This window comes from Pieris napi, chromosome 7, assembly GCF_905475465.1.
Source record: "Pieris napi chromosome 7, ilPieNapi1.2, whole genome shotgun sequence".
Classification (NCBI taxonomy): Eukaryota; Metazoa; Arthropoda; class Insecta; order Lepidoptera; family Pieridae; genus Pieris; species Pieris napi.
In genome coordinates, this window is record NC_062240.1 from 261,834 (window position 1) to 284,892 (window position 23,059).

At 33.9% G+C, this 23,059-nt stretch overlaps 1 protein-coding gene across 2 annotated transcripts in view; it reads left to right on the forward strand.

The window, feature by feature from the left end:
- Window positions 1-23,059, forward strand: part of LOC125051432 (CUGBP Elav-like family member 2) — a 222,034-nt gene that overhangs the window by 11,824 nt on the left and 187,151 nt on the right. For both annotated transcript variants that reach the window (XM_047651734.1, XM_047651736.1), the window contains exons 2-3: window positions 2,698-2,730; window positions 19,742-19,805. In XM_047651734.1, coding sequence (XP_047507690.1) covers window positions 19,756-19,805 — 50 coding nt within the window. In that variant the 5' untranslated portion in view covers window positions 2,698-2,730; window positions 19,742-19,755. The remainder of the gene's footprint in view (window positions 1-2,697; window positions 2,731-19,741; window positions 19,806-23,059) is intronic.

Consider the following 23,059-nt stretch of genomic DNA (forward strand, 5'->3'; position numbering starts at 1 on the left):
TTTTGAACACTAGTAAATGCGATAGAAGATGAAACGCTACGGGATCTAGCTCGCTCGGAAAGTGACTGGTCGTCGAAGATTCGAATCGATCGATTCGAAACGTTGTACGGTCAAGTAGAAGGAGTTGGTACTGGGGAGCTCTCGCCCAGTACCAGGTGAGAACAGTACTCCAAGTGGGGCTGAATTTGCGCTTCATAGAGTTTACTAGCGTGGCCCGGAGTGAAGCACCGTCTCACCTTGCTGACACCAAGCTTCTTAGAGGCTCACTCAGCATCACCTTCTAAATGACCGCAAAACTGAATGTCATTCGATATGTCAACGCTCAGTATTCTGATCCTAGCTGTGGCTTTAAGGAGAGTGTCTTCGAAGTAGTAAAAAAGGGTGATTTTTTGCAATTGCTATTAATATTTATCGCGGCTATGACCCGGGGTTTTCTTTCAATGATCGCAATTTGACCACTTTTTTATACTGTGCAAGAAAAAAATACATTGAGAGTTAACTTGCAGGCCTGCCACAATCCAACGGCTTGTGTCAGACATAGAAGGCTGATCACCTTCTTGCCTATAAAGTAAAAATGTGTCAAGGAATATCTCTATCTATCAGAGGCCAAAACATTGTTTTTCTTTATTAGGCTAAAATGTTGTCTTTGACAACATGTCCAACAACTATTAATTATAATATATAGAAATTAATTGTGTCTTAATATATGTTAATTGTAATAAAACTAAAATTTGCCTAGATGATTTTTTCTTAATCAGTGTGAGTATGTTTAATGAATCACACATCTCTTTGGGTCATCTCCGCTGATTCAAAGAGCCACCCTCTTTGCCTTGGCCTCCGAAACCAGAGAACGGCACCTACCTTGCGCTTCTTGCCAATCATTGAATGGGGGCTCGAAGCTATGTAACGTGCTGATATATTACAAGAGTCCCTCAAAAGGTATCACAAAGATAAAGGTTTTAATTTCGTTCGTGTTTGCTCGTTAACGAGAGCCGACTGAATCGCTGACAGTAGTGCGCGGCAACCGCTTAGTGTAAGGTATGGGTTAGACAATAAACTTAGAAACAATTTGTTTAGAAGTATTAAAAGGAGTTCAATACCTACAGCTACTATAATAATGAAGTTAACTTTGCTTTTTACTCAAGTTTTAATTACCTCTTTAGCAAATTGCCTTAACGAAGTAAGCAGGTCACTTTATAGGTTTCACATATTTATTTTAATACGAGTAGCTTGCCGCTGACATCATGTAACTATTTAATGTTTTTGGAATATTTTATTATATTATTATGAAAGTAAGAAATAAAGTTTTCAATATTTTTTAAAAATGTTTTTAATTAACTTTTAGCTCTATTTGACTCGGCGTGAAACTGGTTTATTTTTTATAAGCTACTTAAAATAAATTATACTTTTGCATTATATTTATACATACCATAATTTAAAACACAAAAAACTTATTTTAAACCTAATATTGAATATTTTTAAGGGTTTTGTTGTAACTAAGGAGTGTCTCATATTTTAATAGAATTGTCAACACCTATTTTATTTATGAATGCAATAATCCTACGAAATGTATGAACACGTAATATTGGCACGTCCGTTAGTAGGTCAATATATAAATCAACTAACTCAAGTCTTTAGCTCTGGGAAAATTGATTTTAGCTATTAGTTTCGTCTAAAATTAACTCATTGTTTTTGCTTGATGTTTATATAAAAACTAAATAATTTGTACCGTAAGTTAATTTTGGTGGCGGAAAGTCGAAAAAATTAAACTCTTTGTTTGAAGCTGGGTGTCAAGTGGCTTTAATCGTTTAAAACATGAGCTTAAAATTAACATAAAATAATGGGTAATGGGGTTGCAACGCTAATAATAAACTAACTTGGCTTATTTAAAGGTTCTTAAATCTAAGTGACACTTCAATATAAGTGTAGGCGACCTATTGGACATTATCGGAAACGAGAATGTAATATTACAATTTATGAGTGTATGAAAAACTAAAGAGCACATTTATTACTAAATTGACATATTACCATTTATTGGCTACATGTGTAAGTTGATTGCTAACATTTGGTATGCGCTTCTAATTATTATGAAATTTTTAAAGGCACCTTGGCCTTTATAGCATGGCCGAGTATTTAAACCATAAGTTTGACAACAATTATAAATAACTTATTATTATTACATTATGCAAATGTTCTTGTTTTGAAAATTAATTTGACATTTGCATGCCTATTTTTATATTATTTTTATAATTAATCGATCTAAATGTAACACTTTCTTTGCAAATAAACAATTTATTTATTTAACTTAAATATATATGTAACTTAACTAATGTTAGGTTACATAACTCGTGTAAATTTATTATTCCTTCCTTCCTTAGAAGTGAATGTGAAATCCATTCCGTTATTTACTAATATTTTATATACTTATTCATTCTAGCATGGGCTTAGACGATGATTGACGATTTCATATTTAAAATGTATTTGTTTTAACATACACTTAACAATTAATAAATATAATAAAATACAGAGCATAGCTTTAGCTAATATCGCTAACTCTATATGCTTGCCCTTTAGAATTAATTCTCCCCTCGTTAAATGAGGTGAAAACGCCTTCGTCTTATTATTTGATTTAAAACCAACTGTCATCAGTTTTAAGTTTTCATTTAAAAGTTTCATTAGAACGTTAATTTGTTGCAGGTTCTTCAAAAGTCGGCAAGCTGGCGCATATAAGTGAGTAGAATAAAATGGTTAATTAGTTCTAGAAAATTCTTAAATATAATTACGCTTCGAAAGCGAGATACAAATAATTATTTTTATTGAATGGCGTTACAACCCTTTTTGGGGCATTCATATCACTTTTTATGACACTACTCGTTGGTAAGCTCTGTATGTCTAACACTCGTATTCAATAGTGCAGGCTGGTTTATTCAGCGAGCAATCACATCACACGGAAAAAAGAAAAAAATATTGGTCAGTTGGATTTGAACTCACGACTTTAGGGTTGAGAGTCTTTTGCTTCAGTCACGAAGTCAATACTGCTTTCTTCACTTTGCAAATATTTATATATCTTGTACATTAGAACTAACTTTTATTTAAATATTCAGAGAGCCATAAACAAATAGCAATAAGACTGGTTAAATAAATAGTAGAGTCATTAAACAAGGCCCTGATTGTGAAACAATCGGAACTAGAACTTTATCGATTCCACCTTATCGAAGTTTCGCCTCTAAATATTGAGTACTGAACTCCGGACTAAATGGGGTTACCATCAATATTCATTTGAACCGGACTCTAATGGTCTGTGAATGAAGTTAGCGAAGTATTCGCTGAAGAATTTGGAGGCCATTGCTCTCGATATTCCTATTTTAATCTCGATAATCGATTTATTGTCCATTGGTCGACTGCTTTCTCACCTGAGTAGAGGATAAGCACAACAAATTATTTAATATTAAGTATTATCAGTTTTGAGGTTTCAGTTGAGACTTAGCATACCTAAACAAAATTATTTTTTCGTTTGTAACGATACAATCTAAAAACATCAACAAAAGTCGTAGCAGAATGAGAGCTTACAGCTTGGTTACCTGATCACAAAGCAGAGTTCACCAAAACAAAGCGCTCCGCAGTCATTGAGCAAAAATCGTTTATTCAAGACTAAAGCAGGCCAAAATGTACTTGAAATAACCAAGATTACGTCTCGCTTTGTGCACAGAGAATAAGTACTGACTGGCAATATCTATTGAATAAGATTTTAATATCTTTTTGTAAGTTATATTACTTTGTGTTTTTTCAAACTAGATATAAAAACAAATTAATAGTCTGTTTTATAAATACGCTAAAATCGTACGCAGTTGGGTAGTTTTAATGTAGTTTTCTTGGAAGGAGAGCAAACTCCATGAGAATTAGAAGAAAAGCCGAAAAGTAGTAGCACACCTATCTTTTGCGTCACCACTGAGATCTTAGTAGAATGTGAAGTGATTTTGGATTTCATAGAATGTCTAGAGTGAGTCAAGTCCACCTGTGTCCTTCGGCGGTACAGGGGGCCTACCATGAGCTCTTATTGCCTAATGATAACCTACAACTGCACTATAACCTACATCTATTCAAACCATGACGTCGAATAATCCAGTCAGTTTAGGTTTCCTCGTGATCTCAGCGGTAATCTGATTGAATTTGTTAGAAAATTTGGACTAAGAACTCGCGACGGAACCTAAATGAGACCGTTTAGCCTATAAACTAGGACATGAAAAAGTAGCTTTTTGTTAAACTTTTTTGAAAAAGATGACTTCAGGCAATGTTTAATTGGGTATAAATATATATTCATATATTTAATTGGGGCTGTTCTTCGCCTACGTGATCACATCATTTTAAATGAAGAAGTTAATTCATCGATTTGTACAATGTAAAGAAATCTAGTTTTATATTAAAGTTACTTATGATTTACGAGTTACAAGTGGTTTTGTTATATGTTTTGAATCGGGTTTTACCTCAAGCATTCATTTCGATATGGGTATTTATTTCTGGAAAACAAATTTGTGAACAATTCTTACCCCATCATATTACCATAAAAATACCAAGTTATATTGATAGCTCCCAACAAAATTTGACGGAAATGTTTAAAAATGTGTCAGGTAAAGCGTAAATGCTCACTCGCAAGCTAGATAGCTTGTTATTATAGAGGTTCTTCTAAGTTACATAATACGTATACGTATTTCTATCATTCCCGTAGTCATGTATGGTCTATAGCAGATAATATGCAGAGAAAAGATGAAAGAACATAATATTTTGTATTTCTTTTTTGATTCATCGTGCACGTGAATCAAACATGAACGTAGGGATGAAGGCTTAAAAAGTTCAAACAACTGTGATCCGTTTGGGCAGATATCGGATCTACTTTGTTTTAGTTTTTATCACTATTTATTAAACACCCTTCACATTATTACTGGCATCCATTTTGTTGCATTAGATTTATATTAACAAAAATTTATAAAGAGCAGTAGGTTTTAGTCGAACATCGCATACCTTAATCTTAACCTATATGGTCGCTCATTTTTTAATGTTGCTCGATTTAATGTTTTACATAACTAATTGTTATTACGGGCCGGCGCGCCTAAGTGCTCCAGCTCTCAACTACGCCCCTTAGTCCACCCCGAGACACAGCAATTCGCGCTGGGATAGGGCCTTAAGATTGCGTTTGAAGTTGTATTTTAATTAAGTTTTCAATTCTATGTATTGAGTTTCATGGTATACTGATACCATCTCACTTTCTCCACTATTTATCAATTATTATTATTAAACATTTCACGAGTCGCGTCAATCTGCGCCAAGTTTAGTAATAAATCTTCACTTAAGTGATGAACATGCGTTGTCTGCAAAGTGTCGCACATCACTCCAATTTACTCGGTTGTGTCAGTAAATTTTCCCGAGACGAATTATTGCTACGACATTGTTGAATAGATGATTTGAGAATTAATTTTGAAAATTAATTTACCCTTTATGTAATGTTTTGTTAATATGAGTAATTAAAGATGTCATTTCAGAGATAGCTCTGTTCAGAAAGGCATAGAAGGTTAAACAAGGTACAGTGACCCAAAGTGAGACCTTCGAAACTAGAGATCTACTAATGGACTAGAGACCATTACCGATATCGCGCTAGCACTTGCCCATCGGGGACTTGGAGCTGACGTAGCTTCTACTCCACGGCGTCTATCCAAAGATATCTGGGGATGCCGACGGGTCGGCGGCCGGTCCGTATACCGAGATACGCTTTTTTAACACTCTGATCTTCTCCAATTCTCTCAAGATGACCAGTGCAATGAAGTCTTTGGGCTTTAGTTTCACCGTGAGTAGCTTATATAGAAGTTTTGTTGTTCTGATAAAATAAATAGTTCTGGCGATAAACAACTCAGTTATCTAAGCTTTATATATACATTTTTATCATAATGAAGTTTTTTACTTTATGCCTTACTGAGTTTAAGTACGTTACTTTAAAACTTGAATAGTTAAGTTTTGCTTGTTTTACTAACTTTTTACTTAAGCGTCGCGTCAAGCCGCAAACAACTGTCTAAGTTTGCATTATTTGGTCACAAGTTTTTTGGCCTTTATCCAAATAATGTGGGACAAATGCTCACATTGTGTCTTCAAAAACTTGTCTTGTATCTGGTAGACTTGAGAAATTACACAAAATTCTCTTACTAGGTTGAAAAGTAAAAACAGCTATCCGAGCATCCAAACATAGACTGCCAGCTTAAAGCTATTGTATTTGTTACTTGAATACTATATTTTCTTGCGTCCATTTTGATTTATGAGTGTATTTGGTGTGCCTGTTTTTGTTGTTTGCGTGATTTTGAAACAATACCAGAATTGATTTCTTGCTTTGTATGAGAGGTTCGTGACCTCTCAGAATAAATGCTTACCTAATGAGCTCGGTGCCTTCATGAGACTTTATTCAAAATTAGCAAAATCAATATTCAAACAGAGAATTCATTTGATATTATCTCAATTAGGCCCATATCGCATGACGTAAGCAGTAGCGTGGAACAATGCACGCTAATTGGAAATCCTGCAGGATGCTGAATTGGACTGGGGCGCACAGTAGCTCCTAACATTAATTGCCACAATTGAAAACCATCTCTGCTCTATAAATTTACCTTGTTTGCAGATGTATTTGTATTATTGTTTGAATAGAAGTATTACATGTTTATGAAAAAAATATGGTGTACCTTTATTATTGAATACGCAGAGAACATTACCTTTACGAAAGCTTAGTGGTTATGGTCGTAGGTTTTGATTAAGTACAATTTAATAAATATTGAAACGCTTAAGAGTACAAGGTAGACTGCAGTGAACAATTCCTGGAGGTCTACGGCAATCAATCGTTCAGCCGTAATTTACTTTTCCCGCCTTGTAAATAAGGTTCAAACATGGCCGCCGTTTGACCCGAGGGGCAAGCTTAGGAGCTGGTGATAAAATAGTTGTAAGTGGACTCTGGTACCACTTGAAAATAAGAGACTTACAGCAGGATTGGTTGAGGCTAAATCTGGAAAAATTCGTAATTTGTTTTAATTTTTATCGTAAAATTATAATTGATGCAATAATAATTTTACGATAAATGTAAAGCAATTTTATTAAAAAACTATAGAAAGCGTATTTTTTTATACTTAAAGTAATTTTTGTTTTTATACTCAAAGTAAGTTACACTTTTATTTGTGCAGATTAAGTACAGCATAATACTTAATGTTAATGTTTAGTATAAAATCTGCCACATGCTCTAAGACCAATAAAGTTACTTGAACAGAAGTGATTCTTTACCGTTTGTTTTGTCGAGAGAATGCAACGTACGCAAGTTGAAAAGCAATTACCTCCTCTATGTTGATTGCTATACAATTGCGATTGAGTTCTAGTGAATTCAATTTTTATTTTCTATTCTTTGAATTACAGATCTGGTTTGAGCCATATTCTCACTTAGGTTACCGATAAACCTTCTAGAGTTCATTTTTTTGCATCTTATAAACCTCGCTGTACACAAAACTTTATAATGACGTTTGAGTTGAAAGACGCAGTCTCATTTATCTTTGGGTGAACTACAAGTCCTTTCCTCAATGAGTCTCTATATGATATTTGATCTTATGTGAAAAGCTGTAGTTTTACACACAATTTTACTAAAAAGACTTTTAGTAATTTGTGGAATTATCAGTACACTACAAAGAATATACTTTGTGTTATAGATGTGGAGTTTATTTCTAAGGAAACCCGTAATATGAAAGAGACTTTTTACGATGATTGCGGCAGGTGTTTTTATCGCAAAACATATTTGTTTTATGTATCGAAATAAAAAATCACATAAAATAGGATAATTTACAATTCAATATGTATACTATTCATATTTAAGGATTAATTAATTTCAGTTAATGTAATTTGTAGTAAATTTTTGTGTGTTTGAAAATATGTGTGATATATGTGTAGATTACATAATTTGACATTTAATTGACTACAGAAAAAGTAAAAAAACTAATTTTTTCTATGAAGAAAAAATAGATAAAAGGCGGTTTTTATATTATAACATGTTTCTTTCTCTCCTGAATATGAATGGCCGATTTAATAAAAGCGATGTGGCACAAAGAAGGACATGGCACCGAGATCAAGGTATAGTAGGCGTGAAGTATTCATCACTACCAATTTGAAGTATCAAAGGATCCTGGAAACCTCTGAAGTGTGAAATATGTAGGAGTCTCAATGAGAATACTACGCAAAACGAAAATAATTCCTCGATATTAGTTTTATTTTTAAAAACAGAACAAAACCTCCTACCTTACCTTACATACTTCTATGTGATACAAAATACAAAATAAAAGTGAGGAAAAATATAAAACAAATACCTTGGTGGTGTCGAAATATTGCCGAGTCAGGCTATTGAACAAAAAGCAAATCGGACATAGTTCTTGCATACTCATATATTTCTTCGGTTCGTACGGTTAGGAGAAACCGACATGACTAAGAATGAGAATATCCAGACAACTAATGACCTAATCGCCTAAAGACGAAGACATTCAAACAAACAGACGCAATAATGTTTGTTGGAAAACCTCGGGTGCGCCTTTGTACTATGTTATAATTTTAATATGAATATATAATTACAATGTATAAACCAGAAGGTTCAGTAGTCGCTCTTTCGAAGCCCTAGAAAAGGGTGAAACCCGGCCAGTGCGCTGCCGTGGCTCAGAACTTTAAGTGTTCATAATGCATGTGCTCAAAGCCATTTCAATTATTTTTATACGTAAATAGATTAAACAGGCTGTGTTGGCCTGGGCATCCGGAAGCTATATCCAGGATGCTCCCTTCCCTCTATCATGCATTATCAAGAAAACTTTTTAAACCTATTGTAGAAGAACTTGTTAATGTTTTAAAATTTAAAATATTATCTAAATAATAAAAACCAAGAAACCGTATGAATTGATGTTTTTCAATTAAGGTAGAATAAATAAAATGCCGGCGATCACAATAAGGTTCTTCCCTGATAGTTGCCCACAAAGATAGAACACCTTTTCGGAATTTGAAATTGACCTTTTGCACTAAATGGTTATAGGCTTCGTAGGATGAAGCCCAACTATTTGGGTCGCCATTAAATTGTGGTAATTTAATTGGAGGCAATTTTAATTTTGGATGATCTAATTTCTCCTCAACTGTAGTACTTTTAATTTCCTGTCGCTTAGGTATAAAAAGAAGGAAGTGAATTGAGGATTATGCTTCATTTGCTCAATATTTAATTGAGATACTAAATTATTACATTCCCTACGAAGTGCTTGTATATTAAACATTTGGATTTGGATTGTTTTTTCTCTTCCTTACTGACAAGATTTACCGTCAAATCGTATAATGATTTAATCTAAGAAAAATACGAATTTTGTCATGCTTGCAATAAATAATAATATAATAATATGTACAATAAATAATAATATGTACTTGGAACTGATTGCGTGAACTCACCGTTTGGTGAACATTCACCAATCAATTTTTCAGCAAATAATAATTAATTATTTCAAAATTAACTTTAAAATATAATTAAATATCAACAATACGATTAAATTTAACCGATTTATTACGAACGTTAACTGTGAAACAATTTTTAGAAAAAATTCATGTAGGTAGATACTAATTACGCATGTTCTCATCAAGTAAGGCACAATCTATTATTAAATACGTAAATACACAATACGGGTTTAAAAATGGAGTTATGTGTTAAAAGAATAAGTAATTTTTTATTTCAACCTCGTGAGTGGCTTTCGTTGTATGGGGACGTGACGTCCTACGTTGAGGAAATAAATCTGTGATTGCAACTGTTCTTTATTTTCCCTGGCAATACGTTTTCCTTTTACTTAAAATATACCTATATGTTTAAAACTTACCCTGTAGGTATTATAGTAATATTTGATATACAATATATATCGATAGCAAGAACAACTAATATTTTTCATAGCTTTTTAGTATATTGAAATATTTGTCCAAATTTAAGAAATCCATCGTTTTTCCCTTCAGTTAATTTTTTGCGTTTTATCTAGACTAGAAGAGGATCAGATCAATTGTTAATTTTTTATTTAATTCTTTCATTGATCTCTTTTTTTAAATTATATTATTTTAATGTAACACTTAAAATAATATTTTGGAGAGTAATTTCAACAACAATCCTAAATTCAATCGCGCTAAGTGGCCGTGTCGTAACTCAATTACAAGCCTACGGAGTACCGAACCGCCAATTACATCTACGATGTTTGAGAAACTTCCTGATTACTAAAGAAATTATTTTATTATTTGTTTTACTATTAGAAGTTTTTTTATAATTACCGTAATTACCACCGAGATTTTGACTTCAAGTGTACTAAACCGTTTTTTATTATAGGGTTATACATATTTTTTATGTTATCTTATTATTTTATTCTAGTCTTATCCAGTTCCTATAATTTTCCTCTCGAATAACTTTCGGATTCTGTCAAGTTGACGTTTCCGTTAAATTTTAACGGCCAAAGTATTAAGTTGTCGGAATAACGATACCGCATTAATAACTCTCGAGAATCGTCCGATTATCAAATAACTGCGAGCGCGAGCCATCAATTTCAATAAAATGATGATTGAGGAGGAAAAAACCGCTATCAATCATGGCCGTTGTCATTTTGACAGGTTTTCGGGGTGACCACGCGGTGTTTATTGTAAATATTTGCCCTGCTTACATTGTTTAGGATACGGGATCGGCTCGGCTGAGTGATATTAAAAGAAAATATGAGCGAAGATTATTATTTGTTCACACAATAGTTGTAAGCATTTAGTCTAACGTATCTTAAACGTAGAGGATATAATATAGACAAATGATGTCATCGGATGAGAAGCGATCCAGCCGTTAGCATAATTACGTCACAAAGACGTAGGGTTCAGTGAAAGGGTGCCAGTTACATGATCGGATTAACATAATACATGATACCCGATAGAGTCGGCTACATGAATAATATAGACAAACGCCTTGAGTTGCTCTTGTTTTGACTATGATTAACATATATTTGCACCCGGTTCTTGTCTCCTTATCCTTTGCTCGGCCCGTAAAGTGTAAAAAGTTAATGTTGTAAAAGGTAATGCGATTTTAAACAGCAAGTTTTGTAAAACCAATTGTAATAAAACGTTTATAATCGTATTTAAATATCTTAGAGACATATCAAAAAAGTAATCTTATATCATTATGCGTTTCCTAAGTAAGTGTTCTTGTTTGTTGCAGTTAGATTGGAGTAAGCATGTACCCACATATTGTATTTAATAGGTAACGAAACGAAATTATAACTTGAGCAGCGCCAATTACTAAAGAATACCTTAACTACCTACAGTGTATAATTTATTAATTTGTCGCATATATCTAATTATGAATTATAAATATTGAGCCAGATATTATTTAAATATTGTAAGAAAACAAAGCAGCCGACCCTTATAGCGATTCGAGCATGACTGCTAAACTCGTTTACGACTATTCAATTTGAGGGGAGTATATGAATCAATTTTTCGCTTGAGTTGATCGTTAAGGTACCTCTTACATTTTTGGTTCTCAAACATATCCCTATCTGTGCTTTAACTCGTAGACAAGAAATGTGAATATGTAACGAGTGTAGACAATAATACATTTAAATTCATAGCTTGAAAGCACCTTATGAAGTCAGATTGTAGCAGGTTCTATAAGTCTTAGTTTCTTATTGTTACACCACTAAAATTCTGATGATATAAAACGGAGTTAGAGAGAGAAATAGGTTAAAGAGCGATCAGTGAGGGCGGCACCTAAATAATGGTGCAGGAAGGTCAAGGACTACGAGTGGAGGACGGAAGGTAGACAGTCAGAGGTAGTAACTGCCAATGAACGATAGGAATATTGTTGTTTAACGATAGAAATGCAAAGACAGGGACCGACTGTTGACAAAGCAACAAACGAGAACCTGAACAATTACTAGAAAGGACGACTTGAATTTAAACAAAAACAGGACCTGCAGCATAGCTAACGTCATTATCTTCAATAACAAAAAATATTTTGTTGGCATTATTCATTTTATTTAGACATAAAAGTCTAATTATTAAAGGCTTCTCCTTGGTACGACCGCTCAATCGAACTGAAGGCTGCATTTTTTTTTATATGAGCCACCGGTGTCAGAACAAAGAGGTATTTTAATCAGTTTGTTTTGAACAGCTATTCACGTGTAGCATAACTTATCGGTTTCACAATACTATCGAAACTCCCTATCAAAAGTGCGCCGATAGCTAATAGCATCAAACAAAGGTCGTAGATGCACATCAAAGGGATCGCTGATAAAAAGCCCAAACTGCTTCGGGGCTGTGCGCAGTGCCAACAGACAATAGTGTTGTCTGATCGAGGAGCATATTGACGGCCCATAGAAAACCCTCGCCTGAGGGCGCAAAATCAATACCTTTGGAAAATTTAAACACGTTACCAAGGTATCGTTTTGAGTGCTTTAATAATGTGGGAGACTGTGGTACATCTCACGACACTGTGTTCGTCAATTTATCTTACGCTTATGAAGGTAATTATTTGTTATATTTTTAAATAGTTCTTAAGAGAATATTTAATGCAGTTATATGTCATTTAGGTGATTGAATATATTAATATAAAGCAGTTAAAAGAGCTGATTTTTTAGGTTGAGTTAAGGTATTGAAAATATATGTTTAGAATAGAGTTAAAATGCATATTATATCATTGGAAGAAAGACTTACATATATTTATAACATAATGAAATATCCCTCTTCTAATATGCATCGGATTGTATCCCTCCAGTCCAATATCAAAGATTAATGAAAAAATTTCATTGGAACGCAACATCGGAGTCATTGTTGGCGTCGACAATGGTTTGAATACACTCCTATACGCGGGAGAGGTATTGTATTTATACGATATTGGACCTGTGACAAAGCCTGGTCAACCTTTTGAACTTCACATCTGTGCTGAAGGACAAAGTATTAACTGTAATTTACAACAGTTACCGGGCGAATAATAATAGTTCAGATACCCCTTACTTTTTTACGATGTTTTGCTTTAATAAACTATGATGTCGAGTACGGACAGCCTTAAAGTGGTAGTAGACTCATTTTATAAATACAAAATATAAGTGTAAATACGTTATTTCTATTTCTTATTTTTTATTAAGCCTTTATTGCTAACAACCAGTATAATATATTAACACTTATTTAAGTTACATAAATAAAACTACGTCACTTGACTGACCCGTTTTAGGTAGTCAGCGTGTCCTGTGACACATAGGCTTCTTGTCCAAGTTGTGCCTAATATTCTCTTTATATCGTCTGCCCATCTCTTGTTCTGTCTTCCTCTTTTCCTTTTTCCATCTCGTGGCAACCACGTAATTATTTTTGTCCATTTCAACCTGCATTCTCTCGTCATTTGCCCGGTCCAGCGCCATTCATATTGCCTTATTTTCTTTATAATGTCCTCTACTTTGGTCGCTGATCTTATCTCTTCTGATCTTTTTCGATGTCTCAGTGTTACACCCACCATGCTTCTTTCCATTCCTCTTTGGATTGTTCTCAACTTTAGAAGATGTTTCTGAAATAATGAACAAGTCTGGCAGCCGTATGTAACACAAGGTAGGATACATAGATTGAACACCTTTTTCTTAGCTACGATTGGGAAGTCTTTATTTTTAAGTACTTTCTTAAGGGACCAAAATCTCTTCCAGATCTATTTGGTCATTAAATGATATTATTTGCCCTAAATATACGTAAATATGATCTACATATTTGATAGCATCTCCTCCTATTTGTATGATAATAGTTTCTCTATACGTCATTATTTTCGTTTTAGATTTCTTCATAGAAAGCCCAACTATCTTGCTAGCTTCTGTCAGCTGTTGTAGCATAGTTTGAAGTTATTTCTTATAGTCTAATTGTAATATCGTTCTCTATTGCTCAGACTAAACTTTATTTGATTAACAATTGCAATAAATTATGTTACAGTTCTTTGCTGCTGAAAACCCTCGCCAACTATGTAGAGGACGACAATTAAAGCAGCGTGCTTCCCTTTAAGTTACAGCCACGTGATCGGCACGAGGTTTTGTCAAAAATGCTGCAATCATGCTTTATCATTTCATTGTTCACAAATTTCTCTTATAAGGACCCCGCTGCTTTCGTATATGTATATATTTTATAAGTAATGGCAAAGTTAAAGAATAAGTTTTTGAATAAGACAAAGTTATCCTTAGTTAAAATATTTTTTGAAGTTTTAGCTTATTCCAATATATTTTGATAGACGCGACTGCAATACTATCTGTATGAGATATTAAAAAGCGTTTGTGTATTTATCATTAAAAGCCTTTTTTTATGGGACAAGAGGTAAACGAGCAACCGGGTCAGTTTGATTAAATTGTGTGTTGTCGGCCTTTCAGGGAATGGTACAATCTTTTCTTCAAGGCTCCTAAGTTGTATCAGTTTGGAAATAGTTCCACACGACCTGTGTGCGGCAGAAAGTGCCGCTGTGTTGTGGAACGCCTAGCGTCGAGATGAAAAGGGTGGAATTTTGTATTCTGCTTCGACGTCCGATGATGGAATTGACCAGATTCAATCCCATGTCATACGGAGATGGATGTTACCTTAAGAAAGGCCATAATGACACATGACTGAGATCATAATTAATTAAAGATGATGTTGCAAACTTATAACTTATTTGTAATTTTTATATTTTAACAAAAAAAAACAGATCAAAACTTAGCTGCGTTTTACGATTATGTATCTTTGTAAAAGGCTTTTAATATGAAATTCCGTCACCCGCCAAATTGAACGCTCATCGACAGACTTAGGGTGGGGTCTGACCAAGCTCCGAATCTATATTCACCTCGAGCCATGCCGCGACGATGATTACAGGACTTTATGGTAATACAATTTTGGCTATTTCACTTTCGTTGATTTTTTGTGACACTTTCATGCTTTAGCGTGTTGGCAGCGCTGCGTGGATAGAATATTGTTGTACTTGTGTAGATGTTGTATTAATTTAGGCTTTATTTAACTGTACAAGATTCATATAATGTAAAGAAATTAAGATATATTGTATAAATTAAAAATTAAAGAAAAACGATTACTAGCTTTTGAAATGATAACAAATAGTTGTTCCTGGATTGGAAAGCCGCAAGAAAAGCAGGTTAACATAGCGAAAAATTGCGAATTCTGTTTCGCGTATCTGTTTGTCAAAAGAAATAGCATAGCATCGTCATTGAAGCACGTTAAAAGGATTTACGTAAAAGCGAATGTTGAGATTTTCCGACGGGCCAAAGAATCGCTTACTCTCATATAATAAATCGTTGAGGCACAAAAAATTGTGACTATTTTGATTTGGGCGCTGGCAGAGGCGGGATTTATGCCAAGTATCATTCCTTCCGCCTTTCAATATTCGGCTTTTCATTGTTTTCTTTATGAAATACTGTATTGATAAAAAAATATAAAGAAAGTATCATAAACGATCGGCAATGTTGGTACTAGTGCAGGAAACAACCTTTTCATCGAGAATAAAGTATTTCATAAAAGCTATAAATACAAATCCCTGCCAAAGTTTAATATTTTACTATGTCGCTGTAATTTTCGACTAAGTCCCCCTCTGGTCCCTTCATACGTGCCAAATTATAAAGAAAGGGCGCCAATACCAGATATCGGCGAAGACAATGTCTGATGAATGTAACTATGAGGTTCTCTATTCATTTGTATATAAGGAAGCTGAAATATAATATTGAAAAAAAAAAATCTATAAACAATATTGTATAAAACACTATTTTGACCGGAATGAAGTTATGTATTATTATAAATTTACAACTATTTAACATAATTTTAAATTTATCCGACGTTTCGCGTGCTTTACAGCGTGCGTGGTCACTGTGACTGAAGACAAAAGATGTTGAATGTCAAGAAGTATCACAGCTGCAGAGAAAGTTGCATTATCTGTATTTATTTTCCCGGAGTTGGTATCGACTAAAAGATGGAGGGTCCATCTTTTGTCTTCAGTCACCGTGACCACGCACGCTGTAAAGCACGCGAAACGTCGGATAAATTTAAAATTATGTTAAATAGTTGTAAATTTATAATAATACATAACTTCAATCCGGTCAAAATAGTGTTTTATTTAAATGAGTTATGTTAATCAAAGACAATACTATGAACAATATTGTATAAATCGTAATATGAAAATAACGCATTTGATGATAAACTTAATTTTGCTCGCTCGTAGCTAAATATTATTGTTGACAGCTCGATGGTTCTATTTAAAGTTTTCTTGTTTGCAAACGGAACCCAAAAAAACTTTTTAAATTTCCGCCGAAGTTTCCTTAAAATGTCTACCTTCACGTTACTTAACACACCCTAAAAGAATTTGCGAATGTAATGCGTCTCTAAATAAATTATACGTTAATGTGGAACTTCTGTTCTTAGTGTATTTTGAAAGTAAAAAGAATTTTTGCTTTAGTCAATTTTCGATTTATTTTTGTAAAATTACCTACGCTAAAACAGTTTTTCATGACATTTTTGTGGAGAGTTCAAAAACACTCTTATTTTCACATACGAACAATTATATATCTATATATAACAACGGACTACCCTTATGGATAACATTTCTTAAAACGGGAATGTTATAATGTATATATAATAGAAAAATATTTACGCTTATTATTTGTAAAAATGTATTAAATTAAAAGCAATCACATTAAGGTTAATTAATAAATATGTAATGTTATTCGAAACATAGCAAAATTAGTTTATGTAAGTTGTAATTTTTGTGAATAAAACAACGTATTAACCTAAAGTGGAATTGCTTCACATATCCAATTATCTGTTCCTGTATTCTAAATGGAATTCTCGAGCATTTTCAATCTCTCCAGATGATCAAGAGCGTCGTGAATAAATTCAAAACATCATTATTTATCGAAGATATTATGTCGCGAAATAGATGAGTGTCATCAAATATTCTCCAAGGGACAAAGGGCGGATACACAGTCTACACAACAAGCAAATGTTTATTTTATTACATCTTCTGACTGAGCTGCCTGTACTGTTTAGCGCTACATTATTTAAGGATTCTTTAATACATCAAAAACACATACCTTTGTGATTTCAGAAAGTTGGTGTTTGTGTTCAATTTTCTTGTCTAAAATCTCGTACAATCTTTAAATTTACCTACTGTTGAAACGTTTAACTGTGGGGTGTCTCGAAGAAAATAACCGTAATGGGGCGCGTAGGGAGAAAAGAAATATTTGTGATATTACTTGGATATCACTATCAATCGAGGTACCCTGCTTTCAATTTTGTGGGGCAAAGTGCCCATTATTGTGGATTTAATAGTCGATGCAATTATTTTTATTTGTCACGGGCCGTTAGGGGGAAGCATTAACGGTTAGACGAATATGCTATCAATATTAAATATACAATTATAGCGGCTAAGATTATTATTAGATATATATTATATACATATATTTAATTGGTCACCAATCATTTGAAAGAAAGGAAATGTTCAGTTGCCTTCCTTAGTAGTGCTCTCCAATGTTCCAATGAGAAAATTTTCTCAAAAAGGAACCAAATAATTTGTAAATGCATTGATTTACACTTCCAGTGTGCCCTCGTCACGTAAACGCCAAATGGCAGATCTCGAGAGGGCGAGAACTGATTTTGGGCTCCCGAGCAATTTCAATTTATTTGCTACGTTTTTACAACGCAGAGGTTAAGTTTGGGTAATAAAGATGATAGACTATAAAAAAGTAGAGACTAAAAGTAATGCTGTAACTCTGTTATTGTAAATGGAAGAGGTAATTAGAGCACTGTCGATCTTGATGATTAACACTTAAACTAGTGCTACCCCAGTTTATCCGAAGGCATGCTGAGTGAATCGAGGATATGACTTATTATAATAGTCATACATACATGCCTTGTTTGTCAAACAATGTTTGTTTTCAGTGACATTTGATGCGTAAAATAAAAATACTTCTACTGTTTTAATCGAAACATATTTATGCATAGTGTATCAAATAAAAAATAAGTTTTGTTGTTTTTTATAATGAATTTAATTAAGGTAAAGGCAGTAAACGTAGTAATAGTAATTAGTAGGAGCCCTTTTCTGGTCCAGGTGTCATCTTTTCAAAGTGTAATAAATAAGAGTTCCACTGCTACTACTATCATTATTCATTCAATAATGATTTCAGCACCCGTTTTTAATTATGCAAAATCTGTTCCATTAATTTTGCCACCGCTCGCCGTGAAAATAAACATTATCGTTACGTAATGTACAAAATGAGACATCATTTAATACATTAAAAATATTGAATATACCTACTTATTAAAACTTAAAAAATGTACCTATTTTTTTGTTAGTATGAAAATAAATATACTTGAAAAAGGGAACGTACCTAAATAATTTATTCTTAAGTTATTCTTAAAATCGCGTGACATTATAATACGTTAAAATATAGATTTTGCATAAATTAAAAGAAATCTTAGCGGAATATAGCTCTATCTTGCAATTATATATAATTTACGTTAGACAGATGACACAATCTTTTTCAATTCACTGAGATCTCGTCTCCTTTGTTCCACCTCCAAAATTGGACAGGGTTTCGCGGAAATTTCATTTTTTACTGTCACCGTTGGGAGATGTTAAATAATGAAGTAAGAACTTGTACACACGAATTATAGATATAATATTTTATATTTATACGTAAAAATATTATGAATTGATACATATTGAATGTTAGTACTGAGCACTGTAAGTACATCACAACTATTACAAGATTCTGTTGCGTCTACGCAACGGTAATCTTATTGAAACACTTTACATTCTGATAAGAAAGAGGACTACTTTTGATTCGATGATACAACCAATTGAATGACAGATGCATTTTTACTAGATTTTTTGTGTGCGAAAGGGCTGCTCTGTCGACGCCGACAAAGGCAAAATTATGAGAAACGGTAACGATTCACTTTTAGTACTTAGTGAAATTGGATCCTTTACAGCCATCGGTAGGTGTAATGAAATTTGTAAGATCTATCGAAAGATTTATCGAACTGACAATTTTATGGAAGCCTTTCAGCCCGATGAATAATTTGTATTGTTATCTGGCCTCCAGATTTAAGAATATTTATTTACTAAAAATTAAGATTAAAACAGAATATTATTTACATACCCATATATCTCATTAAACTAAACTATACTATGAATAAAATTTGTAGTTTCCATACATAAAAATCACCAGTTGTGCAGCACCTAATCGTTTCTTACTTGCCACCTGTTTTATCATATTTGGCGTTGCAAATAAGATAAAGAGCTTTGTTGTCTGATCCGCTACATTCTAAGCCCCATTTATCCACACAGTCGATTATCAATTCAACCCGTTCACTGCTAGTTGGATGTCAATATTCATTAAAGCGGCCACGGCGGCGGCGTGCGTGATTTGCCAATCGCTGCCCCGTCGCCCGTAGCTGTTCAGCGGCGTGATTCGAATATCAAAATGTAGTGTTGAATGCTGCCGTGGGGGTGCTGGATGGCTTGGTAAACCGAATGCAGTTAATAATTCTTGGGCACGTTCAGGGTTAAAATCGTCTGGGTCCGTGAGACTTGTCACTCGAAAATAATTTAATCGGATACATTAAGGATGTCCTTTATTGTCTATGGCGCAAGTGAGATTCATCTTCGTTAAACGTGGTGTGATGTATTCATTTTTTGTTTCAGGTTTTTCACACTACATGGGGGACATGGATATGCAGGAATACAAATTGTGTGGCGTTACAGACAGGTAATATTAGTAAAATAATTCACAATTTCACATACTTATTAAATTATTGTGTTACCCTTGGATACCTCAAAAACTATTTCGGATTTATGAACATTTCAAATAAGATTTGTCCCACGAAAACAATATAATAAATAAAAGAGCAGATCTTATTATTCGCCGAGAACAAAAAGCGTACTTGCAAAAATAACGATAAAGAAAAAAGTAATAAAAACCTTTTGAATAATGCTAAAAGCACTCGCGTTGTGATATTAAAGATGTGATGTCGAGACTTGACGAGTCTTGAAGATAGTGTATGAACACTCGCTGCTTTATAGTGGTTTTATGAGTTGTTAGGAAAAGAAAAATAATATGCCGCGGAGCATCAAAGGAATGCACTGAAATGGGATTAAAGTTTACAAAGACTTATGGACTACACTTCATTTTATTACGTATGCTTTTGTTTTTAAACGAAGATCACAAGCGGTAGTTTCTTTTTCTACATATATGTATATATATGTGAAACACATTTACTAATAATTTAATATGATTTTATTTATAGGTATTGATTTCTTGAAAAAGACGAAATTATTATTAATACAAACTCATTTCTCACTTAGTAATGAAAACCTAACATATCTTTCAAACTCAAGCAAAACCTATAAAAACCTACATATACCTACCTAAAAGAAGACAAAAATGTCTCATCCATCTTGTTTCATTTTTCCTCCCCTCGTACCGATAGCCGTATACGTCAAAGTGCAATATCATCAAATCACTGTAAGAGAAGTTTCATGATTTGGTTGGTGGGGTAAAATATTACTCGGGAGAGTTTAACTTGTACCGGCCCAAGTTATTAGGACTGTTCACCAGTGTTCACCAACCGGCGTGCTTTTTTATATTAATGCAGGGTACGTACCCATTGCCATCGTCATTGAAAAATAACCTTTACCTGATCTTGATTATTCAATTTTATCTTATCTTATGGGAAGTTTGGGTACCATCGTGTAACAATAAATATTTTTTACTTACAAATTATTTATGCAGTGTTTTTAAAAAGTCGATGTCAGATAAATGATTTATTAAAAAATAGTAGGTAAGAGTAAACTCCAACAATTAAAAGTACACCTATGCGGTATGTACTTAAACGCTTATCTTTTGATGTGAAACATTGTCTTAATCTTTGATATAGGTACCTTGTGCCGAGTCATTCAAGACGTATTTCATGGTACGTCGACTCACGAGATGATATTGTCGGATATATGATCTCTGAGAGTAACAGATGTATTATGTACTGCACTCGAAGTATATCCTCATTCAATAACACGCGCTTACGTGATCTTTTTCTTTCTGTATTTTAAAGTGGTAAAATATGATAATAACACAAACATTTTATGTCCTTTTATATATGTTACCTAGAAGAAACAGTACGTACTGATTTGTTTCACTATAAACAAAGGTTTCGACAAATGACGTCCTAGGTACCCCGCATTGTTTTAAGGGACTAATGACGTCGCAATAAACTCTCAAAACATTTACAATTTATAGATAATGTTTTAAAAAACTTATTTACATATAACTTATAATATTAATTCTAATCTTAATACCTTTAAAGCTATTACGGACGTCATTGGCTCGGGCTAATCTAACACAACGCCACACAAACCCTGCACTATAAGCAGCCAGGCGTTTACGCACGCCCGACTGTCTCAGCCAATGATGCATGAGACCCACCACACACGGGTTTCACGACTGGCCGAAGACCCGCTGAGGCGATGGAACTGGGCTGTTTGTACTATTCTTAGCTGTGATCGGTGGCCTTAATTTTATGTTTTAAATTATAAGCGGGCAGCGATTATAATTTAATTTGTATGAGATGAGAATTTTCTTTTAATTATTTGTAAAAGATTGATTTATTACTTGTAATGTTGTTAGTTATAAATTTACATTAATATTGTATTATATGAAACAATCGCGTCGTATGAACATTATTTAAAGTAATATCGTGTTCTGTACTGACTAGTGTTCTACATACTTCGTATACAACGTCTACAAATTGCTACGCCGTAGACTGGTAGCGACCCGTAGCAGTTCTATCGTATAATGAGTAAACATCCGTAACAATAAGCCGTCATCATCAATGTTGTGAAAAATTATCGCTCCATCTATTATCCTAGACTACAAATTATTACCACAAAGGGCAAAGCGGTAGGTTTAACGGCATCGACTGCTTATATAGCTAGTAATGTAGCTTACACTAGTTTTAATCCTTATGTAATAATAAAACGTCCGTAACGTTCGATTAAAAATATTAGTTTCTGAAGTTTTTTTTTGGAAATGGTAAATTTTATATACGTTTATATAATTGGAATATTAAATATATTATTATTGTTATGTACATTCAATTTTAATACCTTGAAACGTTTTAATACGATTAAAAATAAGTGCAATCTTCCTCTGGATCGATAACCAATCTTAGCCGGACGGCTTAGTGTTACCTCTTGTGATTAGGCGGTTAACTGCTATCGTCGGATGCCAATAAAATTTGTAGTCTACAATCAACACTTCGTTTTATTTTGTGCTTTATCTTTGTTTTTATCACAAGACAATATAACTTTACTGTTACAGTACACTTTTAAATCATTTATTAAAAGTGCATTCTAATAATCGGAAGGATCAGAGCGATTGCCTTTTTTAGGGACAATGCCGAGCAAGTAAAGGTACCGGAAAAGGCGCGTTAGGGCCGAAGCCAACTCAGAAGCACAATGGGGGGGATGCCATCAGGCCCGCTCGCGTGAACAGTACAGTACTCCGGACCACGTAATGATCCGATGAACCCGATGGCAGGTCAACAGAGACTTGGTAGTTCTCCGGAAGTGAAGTAGAAGGGCCAACAAAGATGGTTTATGTGGATGGTCCACATCTAGTATTCACGCAATCACAGGGACCATTTGTGTTAAGTTTTATGCTAAAGCAAAGTTATGAAAGGATCATCCCGCGTGATCTGTCGTTTCAGAGCATTGCCACAACGCCTGCACACAATGTATCTCGATTTCAGCGGTCGAAACCCTTTCGAGCAGGGAATCCATAGCTGTTAAGATGTGCTTAATGAGTCAATCAGTTTTGTCGTTTGGTTTATAGAACCTATACAGGCACGCGTAGAACCGCAGTCAACGCGAAGCCAGATGTTAGATAGGTTCCGTTCCTTCAAGCGTCCCAAGGCTACGAGAACAGAACATCCTCTCTGACATATACACAAACCTCCGCCCGTGACACAA